Source organism: Geotrypetes seraphini, chromosome 3, assembly GCF_902459505.1.
Source record: "Geotrypetes seraphini chromosome 3, aGeoSer1.1, whole genome shotgun sequence".
Taxonomy (NCBI): domain Eukaryota; kingdom Metazoa; phylum Chordata; class Amphibia; order Gymnophiona; family Dermophiidae; genus Geotrypetes; species Geotrypetes seraphini.
The window spans coordinates 214,484,611-214,498,481 of NC_047086.1; the positions used below are offsets into that span (position 1 = coordinate 214,484,611).

The following is a 13,871-nucleotide window of genomic DNA, read 5'->3' on the forward strand; positions in this document are numbered from 1 at the left end:
TGCAAGCCCATAAGCTATCAAAGATGTATATTCTTTACCCCTCTTTATAACAAGTGAATGCTGTCTAATATTGGAAAAGCACAGCTTGTGTCCTAGAATGAATGCTTAATATGGGGAGAGCAAAGGACTTCCAATATATGTTTCTACTTTCTAGCCACATTTTTGAATATATATAACTTTTCCTGTATGTCCATTTGTTGAGTACATTTATGTATTTTAGATTTCTTGTCTTTTTATACCTCTTCACTTTTATGTTATAATGATTTTTGTTTATACTGTATTTTTTGTTTCATAAGACGCACCTGACCATAAGATGCACCCACCTTTAGAGGAGGAAAAACCAAGAAAAAAAAATTCTGAACCAAATGGTGTGCCCTGTACCCTGTCTCCCCTCTGGTGGTCTAGTGGTAGGCCTGGACAGGGTACAGGGCACATCTAGTGGTGGGCACGTCTAATGGTAGGCAGCCCCAAGCCAGCCCACCCCCAGCCAGCCTGCCAGCCCTAGGCCAGCCAGCCCCAAGCCCCAGGTCAGCCAGCCCCAAACTAGCCAGCCAACCCCAGGCCAGCCAGCCAGCCCCAAACCGGGCAGCCAGCCCCAAACCAGCAAGCAAGCCAGCCCCCCCATACCTTTTTAAATCCTGCCCACCCATCCTCTGCTCGTGGGTCTATCGGCTCCAGCCCACCTCCCTTGCTCGTGGGCCTAGCAGCTCCAGCGGGCTTCTCTCCTTCCCTCCCTGCTGCAGCACCTACCTTTCAGATAGTGCTCACAGCCTTCACTCTGCTGGGCTCCTACTTATTTCCCGGCCAGCGGCGCACAGATTAGCAGCATGGACATCAGGAGAAAGCTTTACGCTTTCCTGCTCGGCCCCATGCTGCTTTCCGAATGGCTGCCGTAAGTTCTTGCAAGTCCTGCAAGAACCTATGGCAGCCATTCGGAAAGCAGTGCAGGGCCAACCAGGAGAGCATAAAGCTTGCTTCTGGCGTCTGCGCTGCTGATCTGTGTGCCGCTAGCCGGGAAATAAGATGAGGAAAGGATACACATTGGATCACCAGGTTAAAAAGGGGGGACGACAACAATGGATGGATGGGCGGGGTTAAAAAAAAAGGTGGTGCGGCAGTTGAGTTTAAAAAGGTGATGCGGCGGTGGGGGGGGGGCGGGTTTTACAATGGTATGGGGGTAACAAAATTTGTACCTTCACTTCATAAGACGCAGTGAGATTTCCACCCACTTTTGGGTGGAAAAAAAGTGCATCTTATGGAGCAAAAAATATGGTATTTTAAGTTGTCCCTTTTTGTATGCAGGCAATCCCTGAGTTGAGAACGAGTTCTTTTTTTAAAGCTGTTCTTAAGTCAGATTTGTATGTAACTCAGAACTTGTAGATTTTAAGATTCTTGCTGTTTTCCTCTGCTCCCAACTGACAAAAGGGCCAACTGTCCCTACCAGTGTTCTTTCTAAGGTACTGCATGCACAACCACACAGTTTTTAATGTGGCCACGCATCATTCCTGAATCTGCTGCAGGAGAAGTGTAGGAGTCTATGCCACTGGAAATACTGCTCAGTGAAAGCAAATGAAGCCATGACCGCGTTCCTAAGTACGAGTCATACTTAAGTAGGGTATCTGTAACTCGGGGACTGCCTGTATATATATATTTTTTGATAGATGGTTCCATCCCCTGAGGCAGGCCTGATTTTCACCAAAACACATTGCCATGTTGGGCCTGTTACATGTGTTTCTTGCAACGATTGTTTGGATCTGCAATTTTTTGAAGACTCCAATTATTTTTAGTTACACCTTGGGATTTTCTTTCTCTTTTTGTTAGAAGTCCATTGCTCTCCCCCACTTTTTTTCCTTTTTGTGTTTTTGCTGTAGGGATTCCCCTTCCCCCTTTGTGGCATTTTAGTGCATGCTTTAGATGCCAGTTAATTCTTTGTTTGCTAATGATAACTAATCACTTACACATAAGAAAGGTATGAACATTTATAACCTTGAAAGGTGCATACAGACATGACTGAGTGAGTCTTCTGAAGTAAATTAGAAACCACCACTGTACCTTTCTTGCTGTTAATGGCCACAACTGGATCCGTGCCATTGAGGTGAATACTGCCAATAACGGAGAGTTTGGCATCAGCCCAGTACAGCCGCTCATTGTAGTAATCCACTGCTAAGCCTATGGAGGAAGCAAAGCCATACCATTCAGAGTGCCTATGACTCTACCAATACAGTCCCCTTCCCGAGCATTACCTCAACTGGAATCATTTCACACGCTTTGCAGCTAATGTGCTAACAGAAGAACTGTCCTTCATTTTTCCACCTTTACAACATACTTTTAAATACCAAAATATTATTGCCAATATAGTATTTTCAAAGAAGTGCAGTCCCTTTGCTCAGTGTCCTCCTTCAGGGTCTATGGAGGAAGAGTAAATTAGATACACCCCTGGGATTAATATTAGTCAGTCATGGGAGAGCAAGGCACAAAGCTACAAGGTCCAGGGGATCAATACGAAGTCACTTAAAAAACGTTTTCCATGCAACTAGAGTTGTGCCAACATTAAAAGCTTACTGAAAAGACTAGTACAATATTAGGAATGAACACAAATAAATTGGCCTCCAGAGAATTCGTTTCTCCAGTTCACATCCAAACAAGAAAAAATATAGAGAGAAGTACTGATTCCAGATCTCCCAGGAATCAAAAGCAGCTTTGTTGCTATTACCCTGTTTCCTCGAAAATAAGACCTATCCCATAAATAAGCCCTAGCATGATTTTTAAAGATGCTCCTAATATAAGACCTATCCCAAAAATAAGCCCTAGTTAAGATTGACCCCCAAAGCCCCCCTCCCCACACTGAATGTCCCTGACACTCCCTGACTCCATCCCTGACACAAGTGCTGCCTGATTTGCTGAAAAAATTAGACTCATCGTTTCAGCAACTCCCAACCCTGCTGCTTTAGGAGGCCTCGGAGATACAGTATGTCAGTTTCACGGTGGGAGGGTTGGTGGGGTTGTGCTGCACAGGGGGTTGGGAGGGAGGGATAGAAAGATGCTGCACAAGGGGATGGGTGAGAGGGGAGAAAAGATGTTGCACATGGTGGGGGGGGGGGGGAGAAAGGAAAGAGGAAGAATTGGGGTGGAGGAGAGGCAGGGAGAAATGATTGTTGTACATGAAAAAAATAAGACATCTCCCGAAAATAAGCCCAATTGTTTTTTGATCCCCAAATTAAGATAAGACATTGTCTTATTTTCAGGGAAACACAGTAGAGATTCTTTCTGGTAACTTTAGGAGTTGCTGTTACTCAACAATGGTACCAAGCTCCTCTCCTTGACAGAGAACAAATAAAGAGTTGAGCGTCCAGCTGTAGATTTATAGCACACCTTTAGAAAACCTTGATCACCACAAAAGATTTAAAGAGGTTTGAGATCTCCTTGTAAGATTATTATCAGGGCAAACTCCCCCAACTCCACAAGACTGCAGAAAAGACAAAAAAAAAAAAAAAGAAAAAAAAGCACACTGCCTTTCTAAGAGAAAAAGGTAAGGAGCAGGAGAAATGTCTCCAGAAAGCCATCTAGCACTTTTGCTGCCTTTTTTCATTCCTCTAGCCCAGTGTCTCTCAAACTTTTTCGAGCCGGGGGCACACTAAACCTAGTGTCCTTGGTTCGATACACCCGGAAGCGCGCCAACGTCAGCACATGTGCAACGGCCCTTTAAACGGGCCTTGCGCAGAGAGAAGGACTTGCGCTGGAGAGAAGAGGTGCCGGCGTTGGGAGATTGCTTACAAGACATGCCTCTCTTCGCGAGAAGTCAGTCGGTGCCAGCACCTCTCCTCTTCCCCAGTGTACCGTGGCACACCTGAAATCTCAGGAGGCACACAGTTTACAATACTCTGCTCTAGCCCCTCTGGAAGATACCTACCATTCAGGAAGAAATACCCTCCTTCTAGGGATGGGTCACATCAGTCACCCCCGACATGTTATTCCTATGAACACTTGTCGTGCTGGAAAATTTTACATTTTTGCAATTATATATTTATTTTTTTAGCATTTATATACCACTTTAAGCCTAAGTGGTTTACAGTCAGGTCCGTACTGGTGGTCTCACACTCTATCTAATCTATCTGGCGTAATGGGGGATTAAGTGACTTTCCCAGGGTCACAAGGAGCAGTGTGAGATTTGAACCCAAAACCTCAGGGTGCTGAGGCTGCAGCTTTAACCACTGTGCCACACACTCCCTTAGTCATTGTTAAGATGCTGGAGATGGTCAGCCTTCCAAACCCGAATGCAAATATTCAAGGTAGCTTTCTTGAAATGAGGAAAGTGAAAACCATGTACGAGTCTAGGCACAGATCAGTGTGAAACGAAAATGGCATATCACTAGAAAGGGCTTCTTCTGTTTCACCCCAGTACAAGGGTCTTAAGAGCTGCTGCTGCTCAAAGGAGAAGAGATTTTTCTGGCACGAATGGGTGCTGAGAAACCTCCAAGCCCATCTTCATGTGTATGCCAAGTTTAACACTGTTCAACAGCTGTACAGGATCATATTTGTGCCCATGATTTTAGTGAGGACTGTATGCTGTGAATGAAATAATCGACAGCCGGCGGTGGTCTGTTTCTTAAAACGCTGTCTCTGCCGGCTGAACTGTGCCTGCATATTCATGAGCAGCTCTGATCCAGGAATTTGAACTGAATACAAAGGCAATTAGCAGCCTGCCAGGAGCTACTCGGGTACTATCGATATTCAGTAGTACAACTCAGGTACCTAGATACTTGGCTAACTTAGGAGATCCTTTTGTCTGTTCTTAGTTATTCAGGTACCAACACTTAATATCAGCCGTGCTCGGGTAAATTCTGTCCATAGGCTTACCTGTAGGCCACTGTATGTTGTCTTGCACCAGCGTCTGTCTCAGTGTCCCATCCATAGCTGCAGTTTCAATTTTAGGGTGGTTACCCCAGTCAGACCAATACATTGTTCTTAAAGATGAAACCAGAAAACGCACATAATGAGCACATAGTGATGCACCAATCAGCATATTTTAGACTGCACATCTCTCTCTCTCTTGTTTACAGTAAGTGGAGAATACCCAATGGTGATGCCGATTTCCCCTATTTTCTTATTTTTAAGATACGGATTGAAAACAGACATAGGTTAGTGTCGTCCTTTCCATTTCATGGTTCTCATGGGAAGGTGGGCAGGTGATTACTCCCCAAAATAGCCAGTGTATTGTTACCTGCTGTTGTCTCTTCCTCACTCCTACCCTGGGAGCGTGAAGGAGAAAAAAAAAAGTTTGTGGGCAGAAGAGAGGACGAGGAGGAGGAAGAACAGTGGCCTCAGTTTTACAAACACACACAGCTTCCCTCTCATACAAATCATCTTCTTTAATCCTTGACGCTCAGTCACACAACCTTCTTTCACACACCCAAGTGTGTGCAGTTCTCACACTCACTCATATACCTCCTCAAGTTTCACAGGCACACATATATATTTTGGAAATTCTGAGGGTAATTTAATTAGACTAAGTAAAGGAGAAATTAGGTCTTACCTGCTAATTTTCTTTCTTTTAGTCCCTCCAGACCAGCACAGACAGATGGGTTTATGCTCCTCTGCCAGCAGGTGGAGATGGAGAACTTACTGAATTCTAACAGTACAAGTGGGCTGTGCTATCCCTCATAGAATCAGTCTGACAAATAGCAAAGTAAGAACAATACAAATATACCAGCTGGAAGAAAAGGAACGCAAAACTAAAATTCTATTTTTTGTTTGTTTTTAAAGTAAAATACAACTGTTGGAGAAGGATCGGAACAGGTAACCAAAACTGTCCCCACAGTTCGCCAGCTATACCAGTTGAACCAGATGCTGCTGCTGCTCCACAATAACTATTTACACTCCTCAGAACAAGAAAAATGGCAAAAAAGAACAAAAATTAGCAGATTTCATTCCTGAGAAAAAAGTGACTCTTTGCATCAACAAGCACAAACACTGGGTGGGTTCTGTGCTGGTCTGGAGGGACTAAAACAAAGAAAATTAGCATTTAAGACCTATTTTCTCCTTCTTTAGCATCTCTCCAGATTTGCACAGACAGATGGGACATTCCAAAGCAGTGCCCATCAAGGGTGGGACCCCTGAAGAGCCACCACAAGAACACGCTCACCAAAAACAGCATCCCGACACGCCTGAACGCTGATAGTGATGCATAAAAGAATGCAAAGAAGACCAAACTGTAGCCTTACAGATATCCACCGGAGGCACAAGAAGTCTCAGCCCAGGAAGCCGCCTGACCCTGAGTGGAATGAGCTTTGAGAAAATCCAGAACTAGTTTCTTCTGAAGAATGTACACCGAAGGGATAGCCTCTTTGATCCAGCATGCAACTGAAGCCTTAAAGGCACCTTCCCCCTTACGACTGCCCATCGGAACTCCTGAATCCTTTTCACGTAAGTGCAGAGGACTCTGTGGATATTCAACTTGTGCAACTGCCTCTGCTCTAAAGTACCCTCCCGACTACCCAAAACCAGAAGGGCAACTATGATTCACCTGAAAGGGGGAAATGATATTAGTAAGGAAAAAAGGAACAGGTTGCAGCACCACACGCTCCTTTGAAAATTCCAAGAAGGGAGAACGACAAGAAAAGGCTTGCAACTTCAACACATGTCTTGCAGAAGTAATGGCTACAAGAAAAACCATATTCAAAGTAAGGTCATTCAGCGTGCAGAAGCTAAGGAGTTAAAACGGAGGACGAATCAACACTGAAAGCACCAGACTGAGATCCCAAGCCGGAACTGAAGGGTGAACAGGAGGCCAAATCAACTTTGCCACCCTCAAGAAAAGGATCACATCAAGAAGAGACAAAAGACCTCTAAAGTAGTACAAGGCCACCACCTGAACCCTCAAGTAGAACCAGGCAAGGCCTCACTCCATGGCATCCTGCAAAAACTTCAAAATATGTGGCAGAGATGCATGCAGAGGAATTACCGCCCGAATGGATCACCATACCTCAAAGAGGTGCCAAATACACAAATAAGCCCAAGACGTAGAGAACTGCTGAGATCCTAAAAGGGTACAGACCACGTTATCTGAATATCCTTTCTTGCTTCAGCATTCCCTTTCAAAAGCCGTGGAACAAAAGGGACCCGGATCAAACATGGGAATCAGAGATTGTTTGAGAGAGGCAGAGAAAGGGGATCTGCCATGAGAAGATAAACCAGATCCCACAGGTGCCACCAGGATCACGCAGGGCCACCAGGATCATGCAGCCTGCGTGATGTGTAATGTGATGAAGAGCTCTGCCCACCAGTGGCCACAGAGGAAAGGCTTACAGCAGACCGTCTGTCAGCCAATCTGAACCATAGCATCCAGCCCCTTGGCCTGACAATCTCTGTGCTGACTGAAGAACCTCCGCGCCTTCAAGTTGAAACGTGTGTCCATGACATCCATCATTGGCTGACCCCATGACCGAACAATTAGATCAAATGCTACCATCCTGAGACACCACTTGCTGGGATCCAGCACATGACAGCTAAGATAATCTGCCTGGACACAGTCCACTCCCACTATATGAGAAGCCGAGTTGTCCAGAAGATGAGCCTCAGTCCATTTCTGATCTTTGGTTCCCCTCTGACGATTGACGTAAGCCACCACCGTGGCATTGTTGGAGAGAACCCGTATCGTTTTGCCCTCCAGCAACGACTGGAAGGCCGCCAACGTCAACTGAATGGCTCTAGTCTCCAGAACATTGGTCGACCAGTCAGCCTCCTCTGACGATCAGTTGCCCTGAACTGAACCACTGAGACACTGGGCTCCCCAGCCAAGGAGACTGGTGTCCATGAGAAGAACTATCCACTGGGAATGTTCCAGACTCGCTCCCTGGACCAGATTGTAGGACTGAAGTCACCAGCGCAGACTGAGATGAACAAATCCACAAAGAGGGCCCAAAGTGTCCAGATCGTGAATCTGCGAGGACCACCGCTGAAGAAGGGCATACTGAAAGGGGCGCATGGTAGTCCAAGCCTACTGGACCCCTCCAAGGAGGCCAAAGAAATTCATGTGCCTGGGGGCAATGGGAACCCATCAGGAAGCTAATCTGCAACTTCTGCACATGGGCCTTGGGACAGAAAACCCTCCCTCGACTGGTGTCGAACAGAACTCCAAGATACTCCAATCATTGAGATGGAGTCAACCGACTCTTGGAAAGGTTGACCACCTAGCCCAACGACAGCAGCAACTCCATTACATGAGCTGTGACTCAGAAGTTCTCCTGAAAGGACTTCGCACAAATCAATCAGTTGTCTAGGTAAGGATGACCCAAGATACCCTCCTTGTGCAAGGCCGTCACCACTACCACCACCATAACCTTGGTGAAGGTATGCAGAGCTGTGGCCAGACCAAACGGAAGCACACAGAACTGATAATGCTTTCCCCAAATCAAAAAGCAAAACAATCGCTAGTCCCAAATCGAGATATGAAGGTAGGTCTTCGTCAGGTTAAGATAAGTCAGAAACTCTCTAGGCTGAACTGCTAAGATCATCAAATTTAGTGTCTTCATACAAAAGGAAGGGACTCGGAGTGCCTGGTTCACACCCTTTAGATCCAGAATAGGCCGAAAGTACCCCTCTTTCTTGGGCACCACAAATAAATAGAGTAACTCCCAGGGCGAATCTCTGGAGGGGGCTCTTGAACCACTGCTTTGAGTTCAACTAACCTCTGAAGCATCTGATGAAACGCCCGCTTCTTTCGAGTGGACTGACAAGGGGAAGGGAAAAAATGATCTGGCAAGGGCCATTCGAACTTGAGAGCATACCCATCTCAAATCATCTCCAGGACCACTGATCTATTGTGATCTCAGTCCACCTCTGGTAAAACTACAATAATAAGGCTCCCACTTTTATTAGGAGAAGGACCTGAACACCATCATTGGTCAAGAGGAGGAGAGAGAGGAGTCCCTTCCTCCCTCATGAGCACTCCAAAAGGACTGGAAGGACCGACTTCGTGAGGAAGTACCTGCAGCAGACACTCTGAAAGGTCTATACTGGTGAAACTCACAAAGACGACCGTAACTCAATCCTCCTCTACCAGACTGCCAAGGCCTGTCCTCTGGCAACCGAGGCACCTTGGAATCACCTAAACCATACACCAGCTTGTCCAAGTCCTCACCAAAGAGGAAATAATCCTTAAAGGCAAATTTTCTAAGCTTGGATTTGGAGGCAGAGTCTGCTGACCAACCACGTAGCCACTCAGTATGTCTAGAAGTCACCCCTAAGGCCATAGACTTAGCTGAAGCAAGCAACAAATCATACATGGCATCAGAAAGATATGAAGAGCCAAGCTTAATTTTAGTAACCTCCTGATCCACCAGAGACCAGTCATTAGACTCCCTATCCAACACATGCTCAGCAAACCGGAAACAGGCTCTGGCTACCAGACTACATATCGCCGCTTGGACTGCAAGAACAGCCATATCAAAACTCTGCTTAAGAAGAGACTCCATCCTCCTGCCTGGGGGTCCCTCAGAGCTGAACCCTCCTCCACAGGAACAGCAAGCCTCTTAGCGATGGTCAAAACCACTGCATCTACAACTGACAGCCAAAAGGAGTCTCTATCAGCCTCAGGAATAAGGTACAAGTGGGACATGGACTACACCAGTCGAAAAGGGGCTTCAGAGGTCTTCCACTGAGCGTGCACAATATTCCGGAGATCCTGATACATGGGAAAGGGAAGCCGTCCGAATCCCTCAAAGAAGAGGATCCACCAAACGAGGAGCCTCTTTGGAATCATCCTCAAAATGCAATACAGAGGGCACCTGAAGAATGAGCTCCTGCAGCTCTTCCCGGTGCAAAAGTATCCTTCCCCATGGGCGGCTTTGACACCCAGCCACCCACATCATCCCCCACCCCAACAAGTGTCCTGCAAGTCCCCAGAGAAACCAAGGTCATCATCTAGTAACAAATCGTCATCCAGGAAAGCCATGTCCTCCAACAAGAGATGCTGGCATGGGGGCAGAGGAAAGGCTGGCTTCAAAGATAAAGAACCCCTGGAAAAAGCCAAAACCACTAGCCATGTGCAGGCAGTACGCTTTGTACATAGCAGCACAAAATACAGGGAAAACCCCCCCTAACGGGATGGAAGCATGCTCAGCTGCAGAGGAAGAGGCCTGCTGGACCTGTTCCTGCCTTTCTAATCTAGACGGGATCTCAGCTGAAGACTCAGCTAAAATGGCAGAGTTTCCTGCCAAAGAGGAAAGGCCCACTGAAAAGGCTCCTCCAAGGTCGAAATCACTGAAGAGGCCTGAAAAGAATCAGCCACAAAAAGGGAATCCCCAGAAAACTCCAACACGATGTCAAGGGAATTCTCAGATGGGAATCCCCAGACGGTCAGTGAACTTTGGGCCTCCCTGCCAGCAGCAGCTATGATGGTTAGGGAAGCCCTAGAGTCGTGGGTGGTTGTGGAATCCCAGGTGTCCCCACCGCCCACTGCTGACTCTTTGCAACTGCAGGGGAATCCCTCCTGCCAGCACCTGATGCCGACCCTGACGAGGGTTCCCCTTTGTGCGGCCCTGAACAAAAAGCACACTGAGCACTTCTAAGGCTGAGAAGTGCTCATTCTGAACCACGAGGCAGGCTCAAATAAACTGCCGGTTAGCTAGAAGGGAGAAAAATTAATGAATGAAACTTCCCTAGAGCACTAGAGAAAATCAATGGCTCAACCTCAGGTTTTTTGTTTTTGTTTTAATTAAACTTAAATGTTTTAAGAAGCAGACATCACTGGCTCTCCAAGCTGTAGTCTTTGCCTCCTGGTGTACAGCTGAGGCACCTCTAAATAAAAATTGGGGAGGTGAAGGAATGGGGGAGGGACTCAGCCGCTTGAGTGTGACACACCCCAAGGTTTAACGGGAACCCTGAGGCCCCAAGCTCAGTCCGGACAATAAAAAGGGCCAGAAAAAAGCCCTGCCTATCCTCTCCAAAAGTTCCTAAGGAAAGGCCTAGAAAAACAGAACAGAATAGAACAGCACAGCACATGCTTACTACACCATCTGCTGGAGACTGAGAACAGACTGATTCTATGAGGGACAGCACAGCCCACTTGTACTGTTAGAATTCAATGTGTACTCCACCTGCTGGCAAAGGTGCATAAACCCATCCATCTGTGCTGGTCTGGAGAGACACTAAAGAAGCAGTTTCTCAAGCTGCTCCTGGAGTAACCACTAGCTGGCCTGGTTTTCAAGATATCTACAATGAGAGCAATATTCATCTTGTGGTGGTGGCTTATAATCCACTCACAACTGTAAGCTGAACTAACCTTGGATATTCAACGCTGGGGCATGTGTATGTGCAGTGACCTGGAAGTTAACCAGATACTAGACAATATTCAGACTAGTGCCCCATTAATTCGGCACATAAAGTCTGGACAGCCTTTTTGCTGCCTTAACTTTATGCTGAATATTGCCGCTAACTGGCTAAGTTGGGGCTCTGCTGACCCACGAGTTGTGAGAATGCACATGCAGTTGTGGCAGACTTAAGAGTCTTCAGTCACCTTAGTTTCCTCTTTGGCAATGGATAGGATAGCTTGCTGTGCAACCTGTGCTAGGGAGATTACTTTGGAAGAGATAAGCTTCCTCCACTCCCTCATACATGTTATCCTTGTTGCCTAATCTGCAAATTGCTCAGGCCCACAACGAGTAATGGAAAAAAAATTTCATTTCAAAGTTATCTATGCAAAAACAAAAGAAAATTATTAACAGCTTGCCCCTTACCCTCTCTGTGGATCTACAACTATTGCATGGGGTTCGTCAATCATGCCCGAGATTAATGTTTTACAGTTCTCTCCCTTCATCTGAGCCACTTCAATAACATCTCGCCCTGAATCTGTCCAGTAGATATTGCCTGCAACCCAATCAACAGCAATTCCTCTGGGCATCTTAAGACCTGGAATCTGTCAACGAAAAGAGAACATATTGTGCTGTAACATACCACCATTTTATGCAATCCTGCTAATCTATTTACACAAGTCAATGGGTTACTTGAAAATTGAAACGAAGAGAGAAGAAACAATCCTACGCAGATCAGTCAAAAAAAACAGAGAAAAGATGCGGAGTAGATGGAAAGCCACACCATCTAGTAGTGTTCCTTAAATGTTTATTGAAACAATAAAGGCTTGATACAGCAATGAAGACTTTGGAGACTTGACATGAGTTGTGGTTTGGCCGTGAGGCCTACTTCAGGATCTATTCTCTGTAACACTGAGATTTTTAAAAGATGGGATGTGTCTCATATAGAAACATCTTATAAATCACTCGGCAACAATCGCAGCAGAATTTGCATGTCACACAGCACACATCATCAAGTTTTGAAAGGCATGCATGCACGCATTCTGCTGCGATTGTTGCCGAGTGATTTATAAGATGTTTCTATATGAGACACATCCCATTTTTTAAAAATCTCAGTGTTACAAATAGATCCTGAAGTAGGCCTCAAGGCCAAACCACAACTCATGTCCAGTCAAGTCTCCAAAGTTTCCATTGCTGTATCAAGTCTTTATTGTTTCAATAAACATTTAATACCACTGGTGGTGTGGCTTTCCATCTACTCCATTTCTTTCCTCTGTTTTTATTTGAAAATTGATCACCCTTCCTGCAGATAAAAGAAGTCATTGATGGTTCTTTGTGTAAGAATGGCTGTCAGGATCTATTGTTTTGCTCTGACTGCAGCTACTCTTTTCTGCTCTCTATAAACTGCTGCCCTGGGCAACCACCTAGTCTTATGTAACGATTAGGCCCTATTTGGCAGTTAAGATCATGCATTTGGGTTGCAAAAACCTGAGACAACAGTACAGTTTAGGGGGTGAAGAACTTCTGTGCACGAAAAGAAGAGCGGGAAAAAGGTTCACTCGAATATAAACCCGGGGGGGGGGGGGGTTGTTTATATTCAACTGCCTCCCTCTTTCCTTCCCAACCTGCCCAGCTCTGCACCCAGCCTCCGATGACCACTGCAGGTCTTCCTTAATCCCTGGTGGTCCAGTGGTGAGCCGGGACAGGAGCGATCCTTCCTGCGTCCTATCCCAGCCAGCTGTTAACAACCCCTCTTCCCTCCCACCTCCTAGACCCATTGCAGGCCTCCCGCGGGTCTGCCTTAAGCCCTGATGGTCCAGCAGTGAACTAGGACAGTAGCGATCCTTCCCAAGTCCTGTCCGGGCCAACTGTTAACCACTCCGCTTCCCTCCCTCCTCCTGGACCCCTCTCCAACATATCTTTTGAACCCTGCTGTTCTAGCAGTGAAGCGAGGCAGGAACAAACTTTCTTCATTCTTTCCCCAAGCAGAGCCGCAATCAGAAATGGCTGCGCAAGTTCCCGGGGCAGTTTGGTACAGGAATGTTGCAGAGGGATTCGGGAGGCGGGAGGGAAGTGGGGTGGTTAACAGTTGGCCGGGACAGGACACAGGAAGGATTGCTCCTGTCCTGGCTCACCACTGGACCACCAGGGCTTAAGGCAGACCCGCAGGAGGCATGCAACGGGTCTGGGAGGCAGGAGGGAAACGGGATGGTTAACAGCTGGCCGGGACAGAATGTGGGAAGGATCGCTCCTGTCCCGGCTCACCGCTGGATCACCAGGGCTTAAGGCAGGCCTGCAATGGATCCAGGTGGGGGCGGGGGAGCGCGCAGACTTGAGGACCTGAATATAAACTGAGACCCTCATTTTTGGGCCATTTTTTGGCACAAAAATCTCAGTTCATATTTGAGTATATACGGTAATATGAAATGATCTTAAAAGTGGCCAAACAGGTTGAAAATGGAAGGCAAAAGCTAGAAGGATGCTTGGATGCATAGGGAGAGGAATGGCCAGTAGGAAAAAGGAGGTAATGATGCCCTGCAAAAGATTCTGGTGAGACCTCTT

At 46.5% G+C, this 13,871-nt stretch overlaps 1 protein-coding gene across 1 annotated transcript in view; it reads right to left on the minus strand.

Annotated features, from left to right (window-relative positions):
- The window catches only part of LRP1 (LDL receptor related protein 1), a 777,705-nt gene that overhangs the window by 44,776 nt on the left and 719,058 nt on the right, over positions 1-13,871 (minus strand). The window contains exons 77-79 of the mRNA XM_033939435.1: positions 11,736-11,914; positions 4,858-4,964; positions 2,053-2,169 (exon numbers count right to left, since the gene is read on the minus strand). Coding sequence (XP_033795326.1) covers positions 2,053-2,169; positions 4,858-4,964; positions 11,736-11,914 — 403 coding nt within the window. The remainder of the gene's footprint in view (positions 1-2,052; positions 2,170-4,857; positions 4,965-11,735; positions 11,915-13,871) is intronic.